At 45.1% G+C, this 23,099-nt stretch overlaps 1 protein-coding gene across 4 annotated transcripts in view; it reads right to left on the bottom strand.

The window, feature by feature from the left end:
- MED15 (mediator complex subunit 15) overlaps positions 1-23,099 on the bottom strand; it is a 47,375-nt gene that overhangs the window by 17,863 nt on the left and 6,413 nt on the right. For 2 of the 4 annotated variants that reach the window (XM_065417515.1, XM_065417514.1), the window contains exons 2-9: positions 15,562-15,649; positions 13,970-14,021; positions 12,970-12,999; positions 11,446-11,658; positions 10,013-10,287; positions 8,072-8,409; positions 6,733-6,826; positions 1,538-1,657 (exon numbers count right to left, since the gene is read on the bottom strand). In XM_065417515.1, the coding sequence (XP_065273587.1) occupies positions 1,538-1,657; positions 6,733-6,826; positions 8,072-8,409; positions 10,013-10,287; positions 11,446-11,658; positions 12,970-12,999; positions 13,970-14,021; positions 15,562-15,649 (1,210 nt within the window). Of the gene's footprint in view, positions 1-1,537; positions 1,658-6,732; positions 6,832-8,055; positions 8,410-10,012; positions 10,288-11,445; positions 11,659-12,969; positions 13,000-13,969; positions 14,022-15,561; positions 15,650-23,099 lie in introns of all 4 variants that reach the window. The other 2 variants (XM_065417513.1, XM_065417516.1) reach the window with 2 other exon arrangements.

Raw genomic sequence — 23,099 nt, forward strand, 5'->3', positions numbered from 1 at the left:
GAAATACACCATGCAAAGGACTCAGGCTTTATGGATCTCAGATACTCCCAGAGCTCCAAGGCCTGCTAGCAAAGGAAACTCAAAACACAATACTGGGAGGATGGCAGAAGTCTTTTGTCACCCGTTAATAGGAGAAAGCAATATGGAAACTGGAGCTGCTGGGCAGGTATCAGCTGTGAAGGTGACAGTGTGAACATGGAAGACATGCAGCTCATGAGGCCCAGGGAGTCTGTCTTTATACATGCAAAGCCAATCAAGCGTTGGGATGAGCAGCAGGAAGAGTTGATCTCCGCTTCAGTGTCACTGCATGAGATAATTTTAAATTAAGAGATTCACCCAGGGCCGAGCACTACAGAACAGAAGTGCATGGTTTCATAACCAATTCATAGAGTTGAAGAGGGACTGTGTTACTGTGGCAATGCTAATAAGTAGATGAGCACCGAACTCCTTTTCTGTGTCCTTCTAGTTTTCCCTGTTCATTCCTGAGATGGCATATGCTGCGCAAGTGAAAAACAAATGTGAGAAAAGCTAGTGCTGGTCCGGTTCGGTTATGGCAGGTATAATAGACTCACACTTTAAGATCAGAAGGGACCACAGAACCTCACCCACCCACTGCTGTAATTGACCCATAACCTCTGGCATATTCTGATCCAACACTTTCCAAAATCAACTGGATAGGGGCCCGGTCAGCCTTTTCACTGAGGCAGGTCCACAGGAAAGGTGCAGCTATGCTGACTCCAGCTACATATCTTTGACTGGACTGGAAGAACATGGACAACTTCCTGAGTGAAAGAGGGGTAGGAAGTGCAGCAGAAATCCAGAACTGTAATTTGGGTGCATAATCATGTGCTGTTTTATTTTATTCAAAGATTGTTTGTAACTTGCAGCTTTACCAGGAGCTTAAAGTAGTAACATTTTTTTCTTCAGTTCAGGAACATTTCAATTAGGGACATTCCATATTTCCTACACTATGTCCTAATCATCAATTGAAACTGAAATTGGCCAAGTGTATTGCTCATGAAAGAGGAACTAACACTAGCGAGAGCAATGCATAGTATGAAGAAGTGTCAGGCAAGCTTCCCAACACAACTCAGCCAATGCCTTGCACTCCTGGCCCATGACACTTACTATGCGAGTCCTGGGGCCTCTCCTCAGCAAAGACTAGCCATGCAGTGGTTTTGTGATATGTGCAAAGATTAAGCAGAGACCAGAAAATGCGATTCATTTGAGACCTGCACCAGATATGAACATGGAAGTTTTAAACATGCAAATAATGTGAACGGTGTCACTTTTGCAAAGCTTTATTCAATACCTCAAGCTTTCAAAAAGCTTCCATTTAAAGGGGGGAAAGGTACACTTTGGACAGTCCTGCTAAAAAAAAACCCAACACTACGAGTGGCTAAGAGCAATTATCTGCACGTAGTATTTTGATGAAGACAAAAGTGAACTTCTTTTAGTTTGATGAGCACTAAATATAACCCAAGTACTGAATGCCTTGTACAATCTCTGACACAATGCGCTTCAACTCAGTAAATACCTGTGGCATTTGCTGTCCGCCCAAAGGAATGGAGCTTGGAGGCGTGGCAGATACAGCGGTGGTAGGCGGAAACCGTGGTCTTATTTGCATCCCACCTCGGGCCATAGTTGCGGTGATCATCTTTGAGGACAGAGGGACAACAGACAAAAGTAATCGCAAAACAAGAAATGCAGTGCACTGGCAGGATGAGAAGCACATGCAACCTCCGGGATGGGACTCAAGTGAACTTTTCTCCAGATAAGCCTAATAAGCTAGTTTATGGATCCAACCCCCTGCTTCATATACCCTAGATCTCCATTTGTAGAGGGCATCTAGTGAACTCTAAATATTGTGTGGGGTGATATCTAGATTCAAGTATATGGGAAAAGGCCAATTATATAGAAGTATAATTTGGCTGAAGGGGTTTCCCAAATTTTGCCTGACATCTTGAATTTCTAATTTAATATTGGAATTAATGGCTCTAAGACTGTTATCAAGAATGCTTTATACAAGCTTCTTCAATTATATATTGTCACAAGTCTTGGTTTCTGATGTCATCTACCATATTATGGATTCATCTGAGGATTTGAAACCCACAGCAATATTTGTACACTGCATCTTTCCACATTAATGGAACTGACAGACATTTCAACAGTAACTGTTGATAAGAATCCTCCAATGAAGCCTGTGATTTAGTGACCAAGACTTCAGAACCAACTAACCTATGGCAGTATGACTCCAAAGAGACTTCCAAGAGAAAGGACTTCTAGGGTTTAAATAAAATATTCCCTCCTTCCTCCTGCAATCCCCAGAATAGGTGAAATGTATGGTCAAAACTAAAGCTTGAGTTCCCTTTGGGTGAACACCCATCCTCTCTGCTAAATAAATAGCCCTAAGGCTTCAGGCCACTAACTTCAATTAAGTACTAAAGTTCTAACTTCAATAAAGTAGGCTTCCCTCACAGATATGTTAATCTCTTTTCTTGGTTTCCAAATTACAAGGACTCAAAAGAATCAGTTGGAATATAAACACTGCTTAGGACAGATTTCAAGGGTCAGCACTAGAACGGATTTATTTTTAGAAGTAGTCTTAGGGGTGAGCTACTCCTGGTCCCAGAACATTCAAATCTCCTTGCAGGCTGCTGGGTCTAGAAACCATAGTTTTTTATAATGGCTTTAAATGCTGTAATTACAAAGAATGTGCTGTGGATCAGAAGTCTGATACAACAAGTAAAAAATTAGCATATTGTGGCACATTCTGCTACTGGGATTCAGGGAATTTGAGCACATTTGTGCATATCAATGAGGAAGAGCTCCTTTTCATTGCTTTTCACGTCTATAACAGACAGAGAGCTCCAAGTCCCCTTTTTCTAATCTGCATACTACTAATTGGTGCTAGCAGGACCTAACTAATCCAGGTGTGAAAGAAGTCTCCTTTTATTTGAATGACTGTGGGCATTCTTGCTTAGTGTTCTGTGTCAATGAGTTGAAGCAGCCAGCAACATGTCTCTAGAGAGTCAGAGAATGCATGTGCTTACAATTGTTAAAATAAATAAAATTAAATTACAACACAGCAAGACTGAGAAAGGAAAGCAATAACTGATAAAAAACCAGCATCAAATTCAGCACAGCTGTTAGTTCACAACATCAGAGCAATGAGGTCTCTTTCCATCCAGGCAGTGAGGGATGTCAGAGACAGGATTTCGGAAGGTAAACAAATGAGAGAACTTCAGACACCACACACACATGCACATGTACAAACACAGCATGCAACAGCCACCACAAGCAAACAACTGAGCATTGGCACAAAGCACAGGTGGATGCTACAGAGTGCAGTGAAGAGCTACAGTGTCAACAGAAGAGCTGGTGGAGCAACACAACCCTAACAAAAAGGAAAATGCTGGCAGAATACATATCCCTCAAAGCCTAGTCCACCCATCCCACGGACTCACATGTGCACACATGAGGGTCCAGTAATGTATGTGAAAACCCATGGATGCCATGCTGAACCGCATGTACCATCTTGGTCCTGTTTCTCATGCCACACCACCAAAGTGAGTATTAGATATCTCCTCCAGAATCAATGAAATTAGATGCAGATTCACTGTTAAGGAGTCTGGCTAACCATGAAGCAACAGAACAAACTCTGATACAAAGGCTTACAGCTGTTTGGTGGTTTGTTTTGGTTTAGTTTGTTTTTTTAAAGCATGTGCTGCTGGAGAGGAAGGGAATGTTCTGTTAGAATTATACCAATTCCATGGTCTTCGAATAAGGAATTCACCCTCTGCCACCTTTCCAGGTGTTCAAAAAGTTCATTATAATATTTCCAGTGAGTAGGGTCCCCCGCCCATTTGGTATGTGAGGGAGGGAAAGGAGTTCAAGAGACTACTGTTGCTTTGTGCAAGCAACTACAGGACATCAGCACCACATTTACAAGACTTATTGTGTAAAAATGGAAGACATTGCTGCTCCAGTGACACTGCTCTAGGGCTTCTGGAGAAAAATTTATACTGGAGGCAAAACAAAACTATGTTTGAGATACCCTCACTGTGAAAATCAGGACAAATTAGTTTGGGAGAAGGGAGAGAATCCTTCCTAAGAGAAGAGGGGATTCTTCCCCTGTCTAAGATATAAATCCTATGATTTGATAGTATCAGTCAGTCAGGATATAAGAACTTGAGTCTTAAAAAAACCCCAGATTTGTTCCAGATGAAGTCTGATTCCTTGGTTTGAGGATTCAGAATTCCCCAACTATCCAAGTTCGCATCATGTTGGGATTACCAGGCCAGCTCCTTGGCTTTCAAAGAGCAACAAGCAAATCTGCATTCTGAGCATCTGGAATAAGTCGAAGCAGAACAGAGTGGCTTAGATTTTAAACTGAAGTTCAGGTTATCATTCATCTTTGTGTGGTTTCCAGTGGGATCTTATGTAGGCTCTGGCCATTAGGACACTGCTTACTTCATTCATCTGCTCCGTCTATGAGCACAGTTACGGTCTCATAAAGGGTTGGTACATAAGCAGCAGAATGCTCGTGTGTGAACAAAATCACTATGACAGCTTCAGAGAAAAGTCAAATTCTTGCTTCCACACTTCATCCATGTTAGGATTTAGAAATGATTTTAGCTGTACCCAAAGACGCTGAACAGAGACTTAAATGAAAAGGACACAAACATACTGGTGCTCCTAGGTGCTATGATAATACAAATAATAATAGCAGCATTGATCCGGACTCCCAGACCATTTGACAACCACAGGACATAAAACTAATATATAATGAGGCAAGTGTTATGATAGGGTATGCTTATAATAAAACTTCCTCAGAATAGAATCTAGAATTCAAGGAAGCTTTACAGAAAATTTTAACGAAGTGGTGTTAATGGAATAAAAGTAATAGGAGGTAACATTTACTCTCCAAAAGCTGTTCTTTATAAACCCGAGAAAATCCAATCAATGCTCTGATGTCCAGAACTGTATTGACATATTCTACACTTCTATAATCTCAAAACTAAACATTTTACTATATAAAACACTATTACACAAAGTACAAGCAACATGTTTAGTTATTGGACAGAAGAGAATTAATTGAATTTTAATTGATGTACCTTGTATCAGTATGGACCTACATGGAGTTTAGTGAATAAACCTGCCAGTGGGGTTTAGAAAGCTTTCAGCAGCCCTAATTTGTGACAGATGCTGAGTTATACTTTAGTTTATCCCATATGGCAATGTAGCTGTGATGCAAAACCAGCTGTCAACCACCATCACCTGAAGCTTTCCAGATGCATTGTGGTATTAAGCAACCTGTATGGGGAAATTCACTTAACGGGGCAGGAAGTAGGATGCCCCCATATAAACACAACCCATTTGCTGGACAGCAACACTAAATTAATGACATGACAGCTGTCCTGCTAGCCACCCTAACTCCCTGTAGCTCCCACCTGGATATTATTCACAAAACAAAACAAAAAGAATAGTTTTAAAAAGCACATGTTTAAACTGTAATGAATGGGTTCTTGCCACTGCACTTACCATTGCTCATCTTTCATCTGGTGTGAACATAATGTAAGAAATATAAAAGGCCCAGTATAGAAACAGAATGTAATGGCCTAGCAGAACGTCAGCATCAATAAGAAAAGTGGCTTTGGGTGATCTTAGGCCACTATTCCTAGTACGGATCCTGAGGGATGCAGGTGAGAACCACCACCAAATGTTACAATTCACGCTGTACACAAACTTTAAACACTGAAGGGGTGCAGGATGTCTAGGCCATTACTTTTGCACTGGAGGCAGCATGAGACAGTGCACAGGGAGTCAGGAGAACTGGATTCTATTCCCAGCTGTGCCACTGACTGATCCTGGACAAGTCACTTCACCTATGTACCTCAGTTTCCCCACCTGAAAAAGTCCATAATTATACTTACCCGTGTTAGTAAAAGACTACGAATGAAAAGCACTAAGCATTATATGAGACCCTTAGGGAGGATGGGTTCAACACAAGCCCAAGGAGTCTTCCCCATTTAGCCTTGGTGCTGGGCACACATAGGAGCACAGTCATTGACGCTAGAGTGTACTGCCAGTTAAAGAAATTGAATTGTGCACCGGACAACAAGCCTTCATCCAACACTTCATATGCGACTCATTTACACGTGCCATTTATCTTGCGAGTTCACATTCAAAATGAGAGCTATTTATATCTACCGTCCATTTTACTCAGAATGAGAGGGGGGAGGAAATGATGGAATAGAGAAAAGTGGGGGGGAACACGTCAGTACCTCCACTATTACTTTTGTGTTTGGGAGATGGAAGGGAGATCACATCTGAGTATAGACCAGCAGTCACCAGTTCATAGTAGAGAGAAGTTCATATGACAAGGCAGTCTCCTAAGAAAGTGTTATGGAAATAGAAGTGAAACACTCCAGGAACAGTTAGACCCATTGCATGACTACAGTAGATAGTCTTAATGTGTGCTGCTGGGTCACTCCAGGCAGCAGTATCTGACCTACTAGAGACAGGCATGCACAAAGAGGGTGTCAATGAAATCCTGCCTCTGACTCACAGCAAAAAGGAAACAGTGCATAATCACCCATACCGCCTTCGTAAGGACAACTGATGTCAGACCCCTCCTCAGAAAGCTACCAAAAATCCATCTCCATGCTCAATTTTAGCATGCACTTGCTACAGGCCTGCACTAGCGACACTGGCTCCATGGGCCCTTACCTGCCCTGAAGCTCCCATCTGAGCAGCCTGGGCCTGAGCTGCTTGGACTGCTGCCGCTGCCTGCTGCTGCTGCTGCTGCTGCACCAGTTGAGCTCTTACCTTGAATATTTAAAGAAAGAAGGGGGTAAGCAGGAATAACTGGTTATGGTGGATGTCACCTTTCCACAGCATTTAGATCAACCATCTTACTAACGCCTTCACGCAAACAAGACTGTCAGCTATGCATTTACACTGGGCTAGTGTATGACTCACTGCATGAACACAAGCAGCTAGCTTAGAATAAGCCTCCCCAATGCTACACACCTGATATTTGTGGTGTCTTCTCTACACTGGCATTCCTATAGGCAGACTCAATTGCCACTTGGACTTTGCCATGGCAAACAATTAGCTTTGCTAATTTCACTCAAGTACACAATATTAGATGCCTGCATGCGGCAGCTGGTTAGAATTGCGCATTGCTCTGTAACTGTTGCATAAGTGCGACACATGTAAACTACTCCTAGATTAGCTGCCAAGCCCCCACCTTCAATAAGGCCAAGAGTGAAGTAGAGTAGAGCTCACAATTAAAACTTAGCTCTCCTGCTTAGTAACGCACAGCCTTCCCTAGCTTGGTTTCCATAGCACTGAACAGTAAGAAAATCTGCACCATTAATAGCATTCGCTGACTCCGACTGAAGCAATACTAAGAGATCCTCCATGAAGTACAAAAATCAAAATCACCCTGTCTTCAACCGATGAACTGTGATTTTAAGAGAAGTTGCATCGAGTGACAATCATCCTTGGCAAGTTCAACCAGAACATGACAGTCAGCAGGGGCAGATTGGGCTCTCTTTGTTGAACCTTCCCCAAGCAGAAGCAATGCCAATGGGGCCTCATGCTGCAGTAGTGAGAGGGCTGACACGTACACACATGTACTAGGGCATTCAATGAAGCTTGCTCATGTTCTAGCATTCACCAGAATGTAATGTTATAACTATATAAAACGAGATCTCACCCATCTCCTTGTCCCACCAATAGCAACAAAGGAACTGAATTTCAAACACTAGCTTCTCTATCCAGCATACCAAACAATTTCATAGACTAGCTAACAAACCTTGGGATTTTAGCAAAGAACTATGCTGTGCTGGCAAGCAATAAAGCAACACAAGTTAGTGGTTAGCATTGTTATGCATGCACTAGGTTAACAGCTAGCCTCTGAACATGTTACACTATTTCACATCTCTGCTATTAGCACTAACAAGGCTTATTTATCAATGAGGACTTTATTTCTCTAGAGGCTCACGGAATACATAACCATATGTTTTGGGTCTTTATCACACTTACCTGCATGGCTTTTAACTGCTGCTGGGTAAAAGGTACAGACATGACCTGACTCGGGATCTGTCCTGAGATTGCCTGTGCCTGAGAGACCATGGGCTGTGGCTGTGACTGTGGTGGAAGCTGAGACTGTTGGGCCTGAGCAACCTGCTGCTGCTGCTGTTGCTGCTGCTGCAGCTGTTGCATCTGCTGTTGCATGACCTGCTGAGATGGCTGCTGCTGTATCTGTTGCTGTGGTATTTGTTGTTGTTGTTGTTGTTGTTGTTGCTGCTGCTGCTGCTGCACCTGCATAGCCTGAGCTGCCTGCTGCTGTAACTGCATTTGAGCAATTCGCTGTAGTTGTTGCTGCTGCTGCTGCATCTAAACCAGGAAAAGCCGGGATAAAGTTAAAGTTTCCAGCAATGCAACGGTGTCTTTAGTTTTAGAATGAAAGCCAATGGCCTGCAGGCAGCATTCTAACTCATCATACTAAGTTAAAGCATTTAGCCCAGATGAAAAGTCCTACCCTTTGAGCCAGCCTCAGGCTTTGAACAACTCACCTTCATGCAGTTTATATTCTAATTTCCCTCTCCAGATGGGCACAAAGTCATCTGCTACCACTAACAGACAGTTTCAAGGTGAAGGTACCCAGCCCTCTAGCTTCTCCGGCATAAAAGATCACAACACACTTCTCCAGACTGTTATCAAGCTAATGTCAGCATCACCATTTACCTACACCTGCACAAGAACAGGACAGCATCAGCCTCTTCTACTTGCATGCATCATCTTTAGGCATGCCTCATATTTCTGTATCGCAATATTTTTTTAAGTGACAATGAGTAATTCACACAACTGAGACAAAATAGCTACTATTTCTAGAGGAAACTCGGGGGAGGGAGGGAGGAGAGTAGGGTGTCCACTCCAATCCTCTCCTACATCCCTGACCTTCTCCGAAGCAGACCAACATCATCCTGACATTTAGGGCATGGCTATACTTGCAGATGTAGAGCGCTGGGAGTTAAACCAGCCTTTGGAGACCGCAGCAGGGATAACGCTTCCGTGTGTTTACACTGTCAGGTGCAAGTGCACTGGCGTGGCCACATTAGCAGCTCTTGCAACACCACAAAGAGCAGTGCATTGTGGTAGCTATCCCAGTGTGCAAGTGGCTGCAACGTGCTTTTCAAATGGGGGGTGGGGGGCTGGAGTGTGACAGGGAGTGTGTTGTGTGTATGTGGGGGGAGAGACAGTGTGTTTTGGGGGGCTGAGAGTGTGTCAGCATGCTGTCCTGTAAGTTCAGACAGCAGCAGACCCTCCTCCCCCCTCCCACTCACAACAGCAGCATTCCACACTAATGGTTTGCTTTGTCCCGGAGCAGATAAGCATGTCAGCTGTCAGAAACGGAGCTTTGAAAGGGGATATCCGCATGCCTGCAGCCAATTTCAAAACAATGAGAAGAGTGGCCACTTGATTTCAGGGGATTATGGGACATTTCCGGAGGCCAAACACAGCGCAGTAATGCAACACCTTGTCCACACTGATGCCTGGGCGTTTCAGCCGGGGCGCAGCAAGCTTTATGCTTCTCGTGGAGATGGATTACCAGGAGCGCTCCAGCTTCAGAGTCCAGGCGCTCTACCTGCCTTGCCAGTGTGGATACCTCAGGAGACAGGGCGCCCGGGGCTGCTTTAATGCGCTCTAACTTGCAAGTGCAGCCAAGCCCTTGGACTCAAACAAGAAGGGGACAATGTTTAGCTTCTTTCTTGCTATGAAAGATCAGTCTTCTCTAGGATAGAGCACACTGCTGCCAATGAACTCTACCAATCCAAGCTGACGCCTTGCCAAGAAGCAGAAGCATGTTAATCCCTTAGTGTGGAGAGCTGACACTTAATATTGCTATGTAAGCCAGAGCTCTGGAACGGTTCTATTTGACAAGTGGCGGATAGCAGATTACCAATAATGCCTTTGTGACTGCTTCGCTGTTCATTACCTGTTGCTGATTTTGCTGCTGCTGCTGCTGCATCTGCAGTTTGAGCATGTGCTGCTGCTGCTGCTGCTGGGCTGCTTGCAGCTGCTGCTGCTGCTGTTGTGCAGCTGCGGCTGCCGCCGCCTGCTGCTGCTGTTGGACCTGGAACTGCTGTTGCATGGCTGACTGCTGTGCCTGGAACTGTTGCTGCTGCTGCTGCTGCAAAGCTGCCTGTTGCTGCTGAAATTGTTGCTGCTGCTGTTGCTGCTGCTGCGCCATCTGTTGCAGTTGGAGCTGGGCTGAAAATCAGAATGTGTTTGTACAACGTGACTGAAATGTAGACAGCTGTCCAACAGACAAGACTGGTGATCTCAACCTAACTCTTTTTACCAGAAAATTCCACTGCATGCACCTGATGAAGTGGGTTTTAGCCCATGAAAGCTTATGCTCAAATAAATTTCATAGTCTCAAAGGTGCCACAAGGACTCCTCGTTCTTTTTAAGATACCTTGGTGTCTTTTATAGCACACATTTGTGATGGGAGCAATTGCATAAAAGCTAGTGCATTGACCCATTATAGCCTCCCATTTCCAGATATATATTTAAACAACATTTGTTATTCGTATTATCATGGCATTTCTCATCACTATTACATCTAAGCCTCAACTCTTTGGCTGACTCTGCAATCTAATTAAATAGCTTAAGAACTGCAGGGAGGAGGAGGAGGAGGGTGGGCTCATTCAAAGGTCTCACACATTGGTCAAAGGAGGAGCTGTTCGAATGGGCTCTGAAAGGAGCCTCATCCATTAGCTATCTGCCAGAACAGCGGAGGCCACAATATGAGGTGATATAAAGCAAGGAAGGTAGAAACAAAACACTAAGGATGTTCAAGAATTAAGGTATTTTGAGAGGAAGGAGTCTACTAGTCCGAGCCAGACTCTTACTCAGAATACTCCACCTCAGTCTCAAATGCAGTTGCAAATGAGTCCAGAACCAAGTAGCAAGTGGAAAGCCACAAATTTTAAGTATAGATAGAGAGACAAGGTGGGCAAGGCAATACCTTTTATTGGACCAACTTCGGTTGGTGATAGACACACTTTCAAAGAGCTGAAGAAGAGTTGGTCCAATAAAAGATATCACCTCATCCACCTTGTCTCTCTAATATTCTGCAATCAACACAGCTATAACACTGCATGCAAGTATAGCTAGGACATTTATGGTGGGGGTGGAGGTATCTGAAGGCAAACCCTCCCTTTCCCCCTGATTCAAATCTGTTTTTCCCACATCAATGACAAGGGGTGAGATGCACCATAATCCCCAATCCTCCTGCCAGGAGCAATAAAAACAGATCTAGGGAGTATTTTGTAACTTTCTCTTCCTTTCAGCCTAGAAAAGGGCTCTGCACTGGAACCCTAAACTGACTTAATTTCAGTGGATGGGAGCATAGTGAATACTTACTCTGTTGAGTAGCTGCAGAGACGCCAGACATACCATGGGGGGCCATCCCAGAGGTTCCAGGAGGCTGCTGCCCTGGAAGGCTCATCTGCTGGCCCATTGGCCCAAGTCCACTCATCCCACCCATTGGTGCTCCTTGAGCTCGTGAAGCCATGCCCATTCCAGCTGCTCCTGCTGGGGGGCCGCCTGTTAGATTCTGCAGTGCATTCATAGGATCTGCGAATACAACATCATTACTAAGAGAACAAGATGAAGACTTGTCCACTGAAATAGTTCTCCATGCTGTGGAGCCACAAGGAAGTTTTGGCCTAGAGGACTCAGCATCGGATTAAAACTCCAACCTGAGTTCTACACACACAATTCTGCCACTGACTCAGAGGCTTTACATAAATCTGTCTCCATTTTTCCATCTGTAAACTGGGGACACCAGCATCTGAGGATTATTTAGGGTTTGTGAAATGCTTTAAATATGCAAAGCACCAAATAAACACTAAATATATATTAACAAAAGGGAAATTTTTAGTCACCTCTACTCTAAACAGATATCCAGGTACACAGGCAAGACAGAGCTTTGTATTACCACATGGGACTCATGGCCTGTAACTCCAGGAAATAAGAGCACACTGATGTGATGGATCCAAGTTAGGCCCCTTCTGCCCCAGGTTAAGGAATGGGAGTGCTTAGGAGACCAGGTGTTCAACCTGAAGGTCCTTGCAATGCACTTCCTCTGGACTGCACACTGAAGCTTCTCCACACACTTCTCAAATACCCATGTTCAGCACTCCTCAGTCAGAGAGAGGGTGATAATCTGGGGTCTGGGACTAGGGAAAAGGAAATGCAAACAGACTTCTGAAGGAGAGAGCATTACAAGCGTTTCAGGAACATTGTTATACTGGTGTTCACCAAGTGTGTAATATGTGCCTTCCTCCTTAAGGGTATACATCAAAGAGGACATAACTTTAGAGCACTCCAGAGTCCTGGCATTAACATCTACTGTGCAGCACATCTTTAACCCAGGCTGGGAAGAGGTGGCAACAGATAATTGGTGCCTCACCATATACTCTCTTACAGGGGGATTAATAGAGTTATAGAGGAGATTCCTTCGGTCACATGCAGAGTCCACCAGGACACAGTTCCTGCTGACAGGACTACTCCATAGACTTGTAATGCAGAACAGGTATCAAGCTCATACACCAGTGAGGACTGCAAGAAGGTAAGCAAGGAGGAACTCAGCTACTTCCTGCTGGAGAGTCCAATTCACAACACTGACATTTGTTGAATAGGTTTAATAACATTTAGCACCAACAGACAGTAAAGAGGTGGAATCAAATGAGTGTTCCACACAACATCCATATGTGAAGAGTCTAGAAGACTCACTAGAACTTTCCTCTTCACCACCGTATGATTTATTAAGAATTTAAGTTGCCCTCCTTTGCTGCACGTATGCAGTATTCCCTCCCTTCCCACTTCATATGCCACCAAAAATACTGACAATTTTTCATTTAGACTAAAAAAAAATGTTCTTACCACTGACCGAGGCCTGAGATTTCTTATTGTCTAGAAAATAAGAGTGAATACATACACAAGTTATAAATTTTGCTGCATTGTGTTGAACAGGTGACTGTAAATACATGGCAATTTAAACGGTTATTCCCAACAACCAATGTATTAATAGTGCAAAAAATTGCTTCCCATTCGTTACCCCCATGCCAATGTGCCTTCAAACATTTTACCCAGATTCCCTACCCTAGTAGCAAGCCACAGAGCTAGAGAGCTCCTAGTTTACTTCCTCATCAGGAACTTAGCATCCCAGCTGGCCATGGAGTGCTGCTGCAGACATGCTCTGTAATGTCAATCATTGCCACCTATATCCCACATGGTTCTGCCAATGTAAGAGTTCTGCAAATCAGATTTCACTCTCAGGCGTCAAGATTAATGCTTGCTTTGTGAAATTTTCTACAGAATGGGACAAGCATCTGAGGCAGTTCCTCTACACAGCTTCCTGGCGCAGTGTATGACAGGTGGCTTCTTCCAGCAGTTCCACACCTAGGAAGACTCATAAGCACTTTGAGACCGTTTGTTCCATTCCAGAGACTTATTTCAGAAGGAATAAAACTAAGAGGAAGGGCAGATATCCTAATTCAGGATTCCATGCTGTGGATAAAATTTACTTTAATATCAAATAGATGAATGCTTTTTAATTCATTTGTAAATCAAAGTAGAGCAAATAAATGAAGCTCAGCCACTTTGTCTTCACAGCATTCAGGTTGTGGTGGAAATGGAGAGGCAGGATGACCTCAGAAAAAACATTTGGTGAAATGAAAAGTGGAGATATCAAGAACTTTCTAGTGGATTCTTCAGTTTTAGACAGACATTGTGAAGATTACACATTCAGGACCTGGGCACAGATCCAGCAACAGAGACTACTGAAGCAACTTCTGGAGAATGCCAATCAGAACTAGCAGATTCAAGCCACCCAGAAAGCTAGCACTCCTATAATTAACAGATATATATAAGGATTACTTACGAATGTCTCGAAAATGGATAATAAGTCTGGCCACAAGAGAAAGATATTCCTCCTAAAGTTGAAAACAAGAAACAGCTTAGCACAGAATGGGGAAGCAACGCACTCCATGACTCACTGTTTCCCTTCCTCACATTGCCACTCCCCCAGTGTAACAGAAGGGTCCCTCCTCCTTCAGGACTGGTACGCTTTTCATAACAGTCTATGATCTGCTCAGGAACTGAAAGGGGCGGGGTACGTTTCTAATGAAAAGGTAATTGTGTTTAACTGTGCAGGACAGGAGGAGAAACAGCAAATGCTGGGTAGAAGAGGTAGACAACTACCAATACAGCTGCATACTAGTGGTTCTGTATATATGTTTATATACCGACAAAGCTATGTCTACACTTGAAGTGCACAGCTGCAGCTGTGCCACTGTTGCATTTTAAGTGTAGACACTGACTACAGCAACGAGAGGGGTTCTTCCATTGCCATGGACAGTGGGTGAACCACCGGCTAGGGGAGGCTAGCCCCCGGCCTGGCCCACCCCTTCTGCCTGAGGCCCCTCCCCCCAGCCCAGATTTCCCCCCTGTAGCTGCCAGCCCCCCCGCCCCCCAAAGCACCAGGTGGGTGGGCTGCACATGACCCCCTTCCCCCAGACAATTGAGCACCAGGCGGGCGGCCCCCCAGAGCACCGGGAGGGTGGGCAGGTGGCCCCTCCACTCCAAGCGGCGCATCCCCCCTGCCCCCCAGCCCCACATTGGCAGGCGGTGCGCAGCCCCCTGTCCCCTCCAACCCTGGGTGGTGTGGCCCTAGTGCCGGCCCCCCCCCCCAGCTACCGCAAATCCCAGGTGCCCTAGTCCCAGCAGGCTTCCCTTCCCGGAAGAGGAGCAGCCTGCCTGGGCTGGGGCCAACTAGCAGCAGGAGGGGGCCTCTGGACGGAGCATGGGCAGGGCCACGTGGGGCTGTTTGGGTAGGCACAGCCTTCCCCTGCCTATTAGACACACTCTCCAGGCCCATTGCTGTAATTAATTCACCTCCTGGAGAAATGGTAATGCTGTCTACACCAGGGGTTAGGTTGGCATAGCTATGTCTCTCAGTGCTTTCACATCCGAGAGCTGTAGCTATGCAAATAAAAGTTTTCAGCATAGACCAACCTTTACTTAACTTTTGAGTGTAGATCTGGCTTAAGTCAATCCAGCTACACTGCTTGGGGTGTGAAAAATCCACAGTCCTGAGCCATGTAATTAAGCACAAGTCATGCTAAGCTGTAGATAAAGCGAGTTCCATGCAGTTAACGGCACGTGGGTCGATGAGACCTTATAAACCACACTCCTGTGTTCTGCATGGTCACTGGAGAGCCTGTTGTATCTTTTGTGATAATAGGAATTTACCATATTGTCTTTGCCAAACATTTCACTTCACACTGTTTTTTGTGGTGTGCGCAAAGCACTTTGGTTCCCCACTCAGCATTAAATGCTCTTGTATAAATTTAACATAGTTTATGCAGGTGTCCTGGCCAGATGTTGCTAGAAAACTAGATGCATTTGGGAACCTGGTTTATCTACTCCCAACACACCAAGACAAACAATTGGAAATACATGGAAGTGCCTTACCCGAGTTTTGGCCTTCATAAAAACATGATTCTCCATATCTTTGCTGGATTTATTGTGGGCTACACCAGCCTTCCTCATGGCCTCCTCACTGCAAAACAAGAGACGGAACTCACGAAGGACATTAACTGAGGGCAGCAGAAACCCCCTTCCCTACCTAGGGAACACATGGATGGCAACTTTTCACCAATGAATCACTGACAAATCCATACATACATTTAACATAAAGGAAACTAATTCCATTGATTTACATGCACAATCTGATTAACATCAATAGCAGATAGCCAGGTAGCCAGCACATCAATAGGAGGAGTCTCCTCTAATTAGTCATTTACCTCCTTGCTAGAAAGGAAGAAACTAGGAAATGCCTCCCATCAGGTAGAGATGGTATGAGATTCAGCAACTCATCTGAACCATCTTCTCCTGTCAGAAGGCCAAAATAAACATCTTCCATGCTATGGGGGTTGCCATGGGGCCTCCATGCTACTTTTAGCCCAGTGCCATTTAAAGATACTAACTTGGGACATTGATTGTTCCCCTCTCTCCACCTTTCCAACATCACCTGCCTCCTTTGATTATTAACCCTTTGAAGCAGGGACCATGTCTTCACATGAAGTTTAGACAACACCCAGTCAATAGGGGCCAATCCTTAGCATGCACTTTGAACACTACCAGAATATAATTATAGTATATAATTGAAGCTTTATAAATTCAGTACATTATTGATGGGTTGTGTGGTTAAGCTTTTTTGTAAAAAAGGTAAGTGCAAGCCTCACTTACTCTGGATTCATAATCACCGAGATAGGGGTGGCATGCTCTGGCAGTGAGCACCAGAGCGGGGGGCTAATAGCCAACAATCGATGTAAATAATACAATGTTTACACGAACGATGCATCTTAAGCGCTACGCCTCTCATGGAAGTGGAGTTATTAAGTCTATTTAGTGGGTGACAGATTGGTGCGGGCAACATTTTAGTGTAGATGCTTACACAGTTAGGTAAGCTGCCTTATGCCAGCCTAACTCTGTAGTGTAAACCAAGCCTGACTTTGTTTCTCTCCAACTTCTCAGGCTGGCAAGCATCTGTTTCTTGCCAGGTTCCTCCATAATTTTAAAACAGCTCCAGTTTCTCAGAGGATCCTATCAACAGTTTGGTATGGAATTCTCATTTATTCCATTACTAAATATGTAAGGGTTGTTCTGCACCTCTGGTGTTTAGGATGGGGTCTTTTCAACAAGTGAAAGTGGCTAGACCCGAGCACAATGCCAAACATGCTGAGGCCTGAACCTCTCCATGCCTCTTCAGTAAGATAAGGCCTCAATTTACCATAGCATAGCACCAGCAATGATTAATCTATTAGCTTTGATTCACTCAAAGAAAGATCAAAGGGTTAGGATAATGCAATCATGTTTCCTGAACAATGGACCTCAGTTTGCTTAAAGTCAGGGTGTTCCTCATACACAACACCCTAACATGAGCGCCTTATAACATTTTTAGATTCTAATTTTTTTTCATACAGTGATAAGGAATATGGCTGGTTGAAGCAGTGAGGGGAAATGTGAATGTGTGGGAGTAGTACGGAAGGTGTGGAGGTTGGGAAAGTGCAGGAAGGGGGAGGGAGGGATTAGGGGGCTGTAGAAAGGGAAAGGCGTTCTAGGGTGGGAGGGGATGGACTATGGGAGGGAGGACCTGGGGATGAGTGGCAGAGGGAGTGGGGGCTCCCCCATCAACCCTGCATTCTTCTCTCCTTTGTGCGTGCTGGAATCTGGGAAGCACCACACCACTGTCCCTGCCCCCCACCATCATGTGAAACAGGATCTGGTGTGGGGAGTGTCTGAGCCCCTCTCCTTATTCCCCATGTGAGCTGGGTTGGGGGCCTGAGCCTCTCTCCCCCATGAGGCAGGATATGGGGGCCATGCCCCACCCCTTTCCCACTCCTTTGTGAGCCAGTATCTGGGGGGCCTCTGGGTTGGGAGCTCAGAACAGGCATGCCACCAGCACAAGCACTGGCACTAGGGAGGAGGAGGTAAACACCCACTGACAGGAATGGAGAAGTCCACAGGTCTCAGAACTATTGTTTCATATTGTATTCATCTCCTTGGGGTGTTCTCAACTGAACAAGAACATAGCATTGAGATGAATGGGCTAGTTTGCACCATTTTGAACCTCCTATGTTGCACATAGAGCCCCTTCTCCACAATCTAAGCCCAGATCTTGGCCGTTTCTATACTCTGGAGACTGTAGCTATGCAAACATGGCCCTGTAGTGTAGATACAGTCTATAGTGACCAAAGAGGTTTTTCTATTGCCGTATGACAGCAGGCGTCAAACTCCATTGCACTACGATCCCCTTCTGCCAAGAAAAATTACTACATGACCCTGGGTGGGGGTGGCCAGAGCCCAATCCCCTCCACCCTGGGCTTCAGCCCCAGGCAGTGGGGCTCAGGCTTCATCTTCAGCCCCAGACCCCAGCGACTCTAATGCTGACCCTGGCGACTGCATTAAAATGGGGTCCCGACTCACTTTGGGGTCTTGACGCAGAGTTTGAGAACCAGATCATGGACTTAGGAAAAAGCTAGGTTGACGGAAGCATTCTTTTGTCAACCTAGCTGCATCTACACTGGGAGTTAGGTAAGCATAGCTTCAGCACTCAGCGTGGATTTTTCACACCCCTGAGCTCTGTAGCTGTTGACCTATATGTAGACCACGCCCCAGCATCTCCACTCTCCTGTCTTTTCTTCCCTCCAACTGGTACAGGACACTTCTCAGCCCCCCCACATTTCCACCTCCTCCTGGTCCGTCCAAGCTTACTGGGGGCATGGAATCACAAAGAGGAGAATGGAACTGGTATGGGGGGGGGCTCAAAGGAATGCATGGGGGCACTGACGCAATGGCATGACAGGGGACATGGTGGTGGTGTTGGAGTAGTGATACAGAAGTCTGAACAGTGGAAGGGAGAATATGCAGGCTGCAGCAATGACAGATGTGTTGGAACTGTGCAGGGAGGAGTGGAGCTATTCAGTGGGTGTTGTTGGGGAACTTCAGTCTCTCCTCCCAAAACTTCCACATCCATCAATGATACGTCTACAGCCCCTACCACTCTAGTATCAGTGCACCTCATGATCTTTAATGTATTTATCCTCATAACACCCCTGAGAGACAGGAAGGTGCTATATAATCCCCATTTTTGCAGATGGGGAACTGAGACAGAGCGACAAAGTAACTTGCCCTGGGTCACATAGGAAGTCCGTCATGGAGCGGGGAATTAAACCCAGGTCTCCCAAGGTTCAGATGCTAGCCAGTGGACCATCCTTCCTCTCTTGCACTGCCTCAACTCTATCCCTCGCTTTCAGAAACATCCTCACTACTATGATCCCTGCACTATTCCTGCATCCTCTCACCCAGCTGCTTAACCTGTGTCCCCCAAGCTGGTACTTTCCTCTCTGTGGGGAGGGAGAACCATGCTGTGATCAAGGTGCATAAACCTGTTGGTTTTTTTTTTTTTTAATCAATTTTTAAATTTCATTTTAGAATTAAATTTGAAATGACGACAACCTATATTAAGGCTTAAATTTACTATATTGAAATAATGTAAATTAAACACAAAAAACTAAAAGCCTGACCAGCTCCCTCTAATTAATCTTTGATTCTCACACCCATGTCATTCTAATTCAGCCCTCATGTGTATGCATATATTATGACACAGTCTAGTTACATGATCACTGCCACCTGCACCTGTATTCCCTCCGTAATCCACCAATAGCACCCACTCTTAGGCTTCTGGCTCCCCAGCCATCCCCTCACTTGGACAGAGATATGTACCTCACTTCCTTCTGACCCGGATATTTCCAAGCTACGCAGTTCCCCAGTAAGTCAGTCTGCCCAAGCAGGCCTGCTTTGTTTTTCTCCTCAGAGGCATAATTGCATAACTGCTCACAATTTAAGGTCCAACACAGCTTTTCCTAAGCAAGCACATTTATTCTTAAGCATTACAGAGGAAATATTAAAACAATAAAAGAGCCTACATGCATGCTAATAAGCTTACCAGAGATCACCCCAACTCCAACAAGGGCTCTGGCAGGAGTCAAACCCCACCAAGCGTGTTTTCCTGTGGTTACAAGTTCACAACAGCTGTTAGCTCAGAACAAATACCTCCATGAATCTGTGAGTCAGTCCTTTATACAGTTTGGGCCTCTGATCTTGTCCTCGCATAACAGATGATCAGCAGACAAAGGTCCCCTCCTCAGGGCAAAGCTTCAAACGGCTGCATTCTTACATAACTGGACGGGGTACATTTGCATATCCTCTCCCTAGAGATTAACTGGAAAACCCACTTAACTTTAAAAGTTCATTCTTGTCTGGCACATTGTGTTAAATAGTCCTTTGAAGCTGCTAACACTTTCCCTGGTTTTCCTTAGTCATGTCTTCCTCCAGAGACATTACATACAAGCCCACAATAATACATAAACAATTGCATTTTTAATACAATGAACTCCTAAGATACTTAAACTTGATTCAGTAAGATTTAACTTAATTTAATACTATTTGTCAAGGAAATTGCCATCTCTCACAATCACTATTTTTTCCATAGGACACCTGCTTCATTCAGTGCACAGGAGGGACAGTACCCAGGGATTAAATCAAGGTTGTGTAGAGAATGAGCTGTTTGTTTGTAGGACCCTTGCCTCATTTGCTGAGAAAGTGGAAGATGTGTAGTGAATGAGACACTGGATTAGAGAAAGGATGATCTCATGAGGAAGGCAGCTGAATGCTACCCTGGAGAATTAGATTTGATCCCTGCCTCTGCCAGAGAGTTCCTACATGATACTGAGCAAGTCACAAACCAAGATTTTCACAAGTGGCCACAGTGTGTTCATTTTTTAGGTACTCATCTTGAGACACCAGGGATCTGACTTGCAGAAGTACTGAGGACTCACAACTGCAACTGAGGTCAATATATATTCAGAGCAGAGCTCTCAAAGTACTACTTTGAAAAATCAGGCTCTTGGCTCTCAAAGTTGACACCAAAAATTAGCTGACATTTTAAAATGGGAGATATGACGTCACCTCACGTGGGTGTTGTAAAGATAGTTCTTTACAAACACTAGTGAATTTAAGATACTACAATGACAGCACTACATGCATCCGATGAAGTGGGCTGTAGCCCACGAAAGCTTATGCTCAAATAAATTTGTCTCTAAGGTGCCACAAGTACTCCTGTTCTTTTTGCAGATACAGACCAACACGGCTGCTACTCTGAAACCAGTACTAATTCTACAAAAACAACAAGGAGTCTGGTGGCACCTTAAAGACTAACAGATTTATTTGGGCATAAGCTTTCGTGGGTAAAATCCTCACTTCTTCAGATGCATAGAGTGAAAGTTACAGATGCAGGCATTCTATACTGACACATGGAGAGCAGGGAGTTACTTCGCAAGTGGAGAACCAGTGCTGACAGGGCCAATTCAATCCGGGTGGATGTAGTCCACTCCCAATAATAGATGAGGAGGTGTCAATTCCAGGAGAGGAAAAGCTGCTTCTGTAATGAGCCAGCCACTCCCAGTCCCTATTCAAGCCCAGATTAATGGTGTTAAATCTGCAAATGAATTTTAGTTCTGCTGTTTCTCTTTGAAGTCTGTTTCTGAAGTTTTTTTGTTCAATGATAGTGACTTTTAAATCTGTAATAGAATGACCAGGGAGATTGAAGTGTTCACTTACTGGCTTTTGTATGTTACCGTTCCTGATGTCCGATTTGTGTCCATTTATTCTTTTGCGGAGGGACTGTCCGGTTTGGCCAATGTACATGGCAGAGGGGCATTGCTGGCACATGATGGCATATATAACATTAGTAGATGTGCAGGTGAATGAGCCCTTGATGGTGTGGCTGATGTGGTTGGGTCCTCTGATGGTGTCACCAGAGTAGATATGGGGACAGAGTAGGCAACGAGGTTTGCTACAGGGATTGGTTCCTGGGTTGGTGTTTCTGTGGTGTGGTGTGTAGTTGCTGGTGAGTATTTGCTTCAGGTTGGGGGGTTGTCTGTAAGCGAGGACTGGCCTGCCTCCCAAGGTCAGAGAGTGAGGGATCATTTTCCAGGATAGGTTGTAGATCGTGGATAATGCGCTGGAGAGGTTTTAGCTGGGGGCTGTATGTGATGGCCAGTGGTGTTCTGTTATTGTCCTTGTTGGGCCTGTCCTGTAGTAGGTGATTTCTGGGTACTCGTCTTGCTCTGTCAATCTGTTTCCTCACTTCCCCAGGTGGGTATTGTAGTTTTACGAATGCTTGAAAAAGATCTTGTAGGTGTTTGTCTCTGTCTGAGGGGTTGGAGCAAATTCGGTTGTATCTTAGGGCTTGGCTGTAGACAATGGATCGTGTGATGTGTCTTGAATGGAAGCTGGAGGCATGTAGGTAGGTATAGCGGTCAGGAGGTTTCCGGTATAGGGTGGTGTTTATGTGACCATCACTTATTTGCACTGTAGTGTCCAGGAAGTGGATCTCTTGTGTGGACTGGTCCAGGCTGAGGTTGATGGTGGGGTGGAAATTGTTGAAGTCCAGGTGGAATTCTTCAAGGGCCTCCTTTCCGTGGGTCCATATGATGAAGATGTCATCAATGTAGCGCAGTAGAGGAAGGGCACTAGGGGACGAGAGCTGAGGAAGCGTTGTTCTAAGTCAGCCATAAAAATGTTGGCATACTGTGGGGCCATGTGGGTACCCACAGCAGTGCCACTGACTTGAAGGTATAAGTTGTCCCCAAATCTGAAGTGGTTGTGGCGTGCTGTGGCCTCATCAGGGATACTGTTCCTGACAGCTTGTAGTCCATCCTCATGTGGAATATTGGTGTAAAGTGCTTCTACATCCATGGTGGCCAGGATGGCGTTTTCAGGAAGAACACCAATGCATTGTAGTTTCCTCAGGAAGTCGGTGGTGTCTCAAAGATAGCTGGGAGTGCTGGTAGCGTAGGGTCTGAGAAGAGAATCCAAATAGCCAGATAATCCTGCTGTAAGAGTGCCAATGCCTGAGATGATGGGGCGTCCAGGGTTTCCGGGTTTATGGATCTTGGGTAGCAGATAGAATACCCCTGGTCGGGGTTCTGGGGGTGTTTCCATGTAGATTTGTTCCCGTACTGTAGCTGGGAATTTCTTGAGCAGACGGTGTAGTTTCTTTTGGTATTCCTCAGAGGGATCAGAGGATAGTGGCCTGTAGAATGTGGTCTTGGAGAGTTGCCTGGCAGCCTCCTGTTCATAATCCGACCTGTTCATTATGACTACAGCACCTCCTTTGTCAGCCCCTTTGATGATAATGTCAGAGTTGTTTCTGAGGCCGTGGATGGCATTGCATTCCGTACGGCTGAGGTTATGGGACAAGCGATGTTGTTTGTCCACAATTTCAGCCTGTGCACGTCTGCGGAAGCACTCTATGTAGAGGTCCAGTCTATCATTTCGACCGTCAGGAGGAGTCCACGCAGAGTTCTTCTTCTTGTAGTGTTGGTAGGAGGGTTCCTGTGGGTCAGTGCACTGTTCAGTGGTGCGTTGAAAATACTAATTCT

This window comes from Emys orbicularis, chromosome 16, assembly GCF_028017835.1.
Source record: "Emys orbicularis isolate rEmyOrb1 chromosome 16, rEmyOrb1.hap1, whole genome shotgun sequence".
Taxonomy (NCBI): Eukaryota; Metazoa; Chordata; order Testudines; family Emydidae; genus Emys; species Emys orbicularis.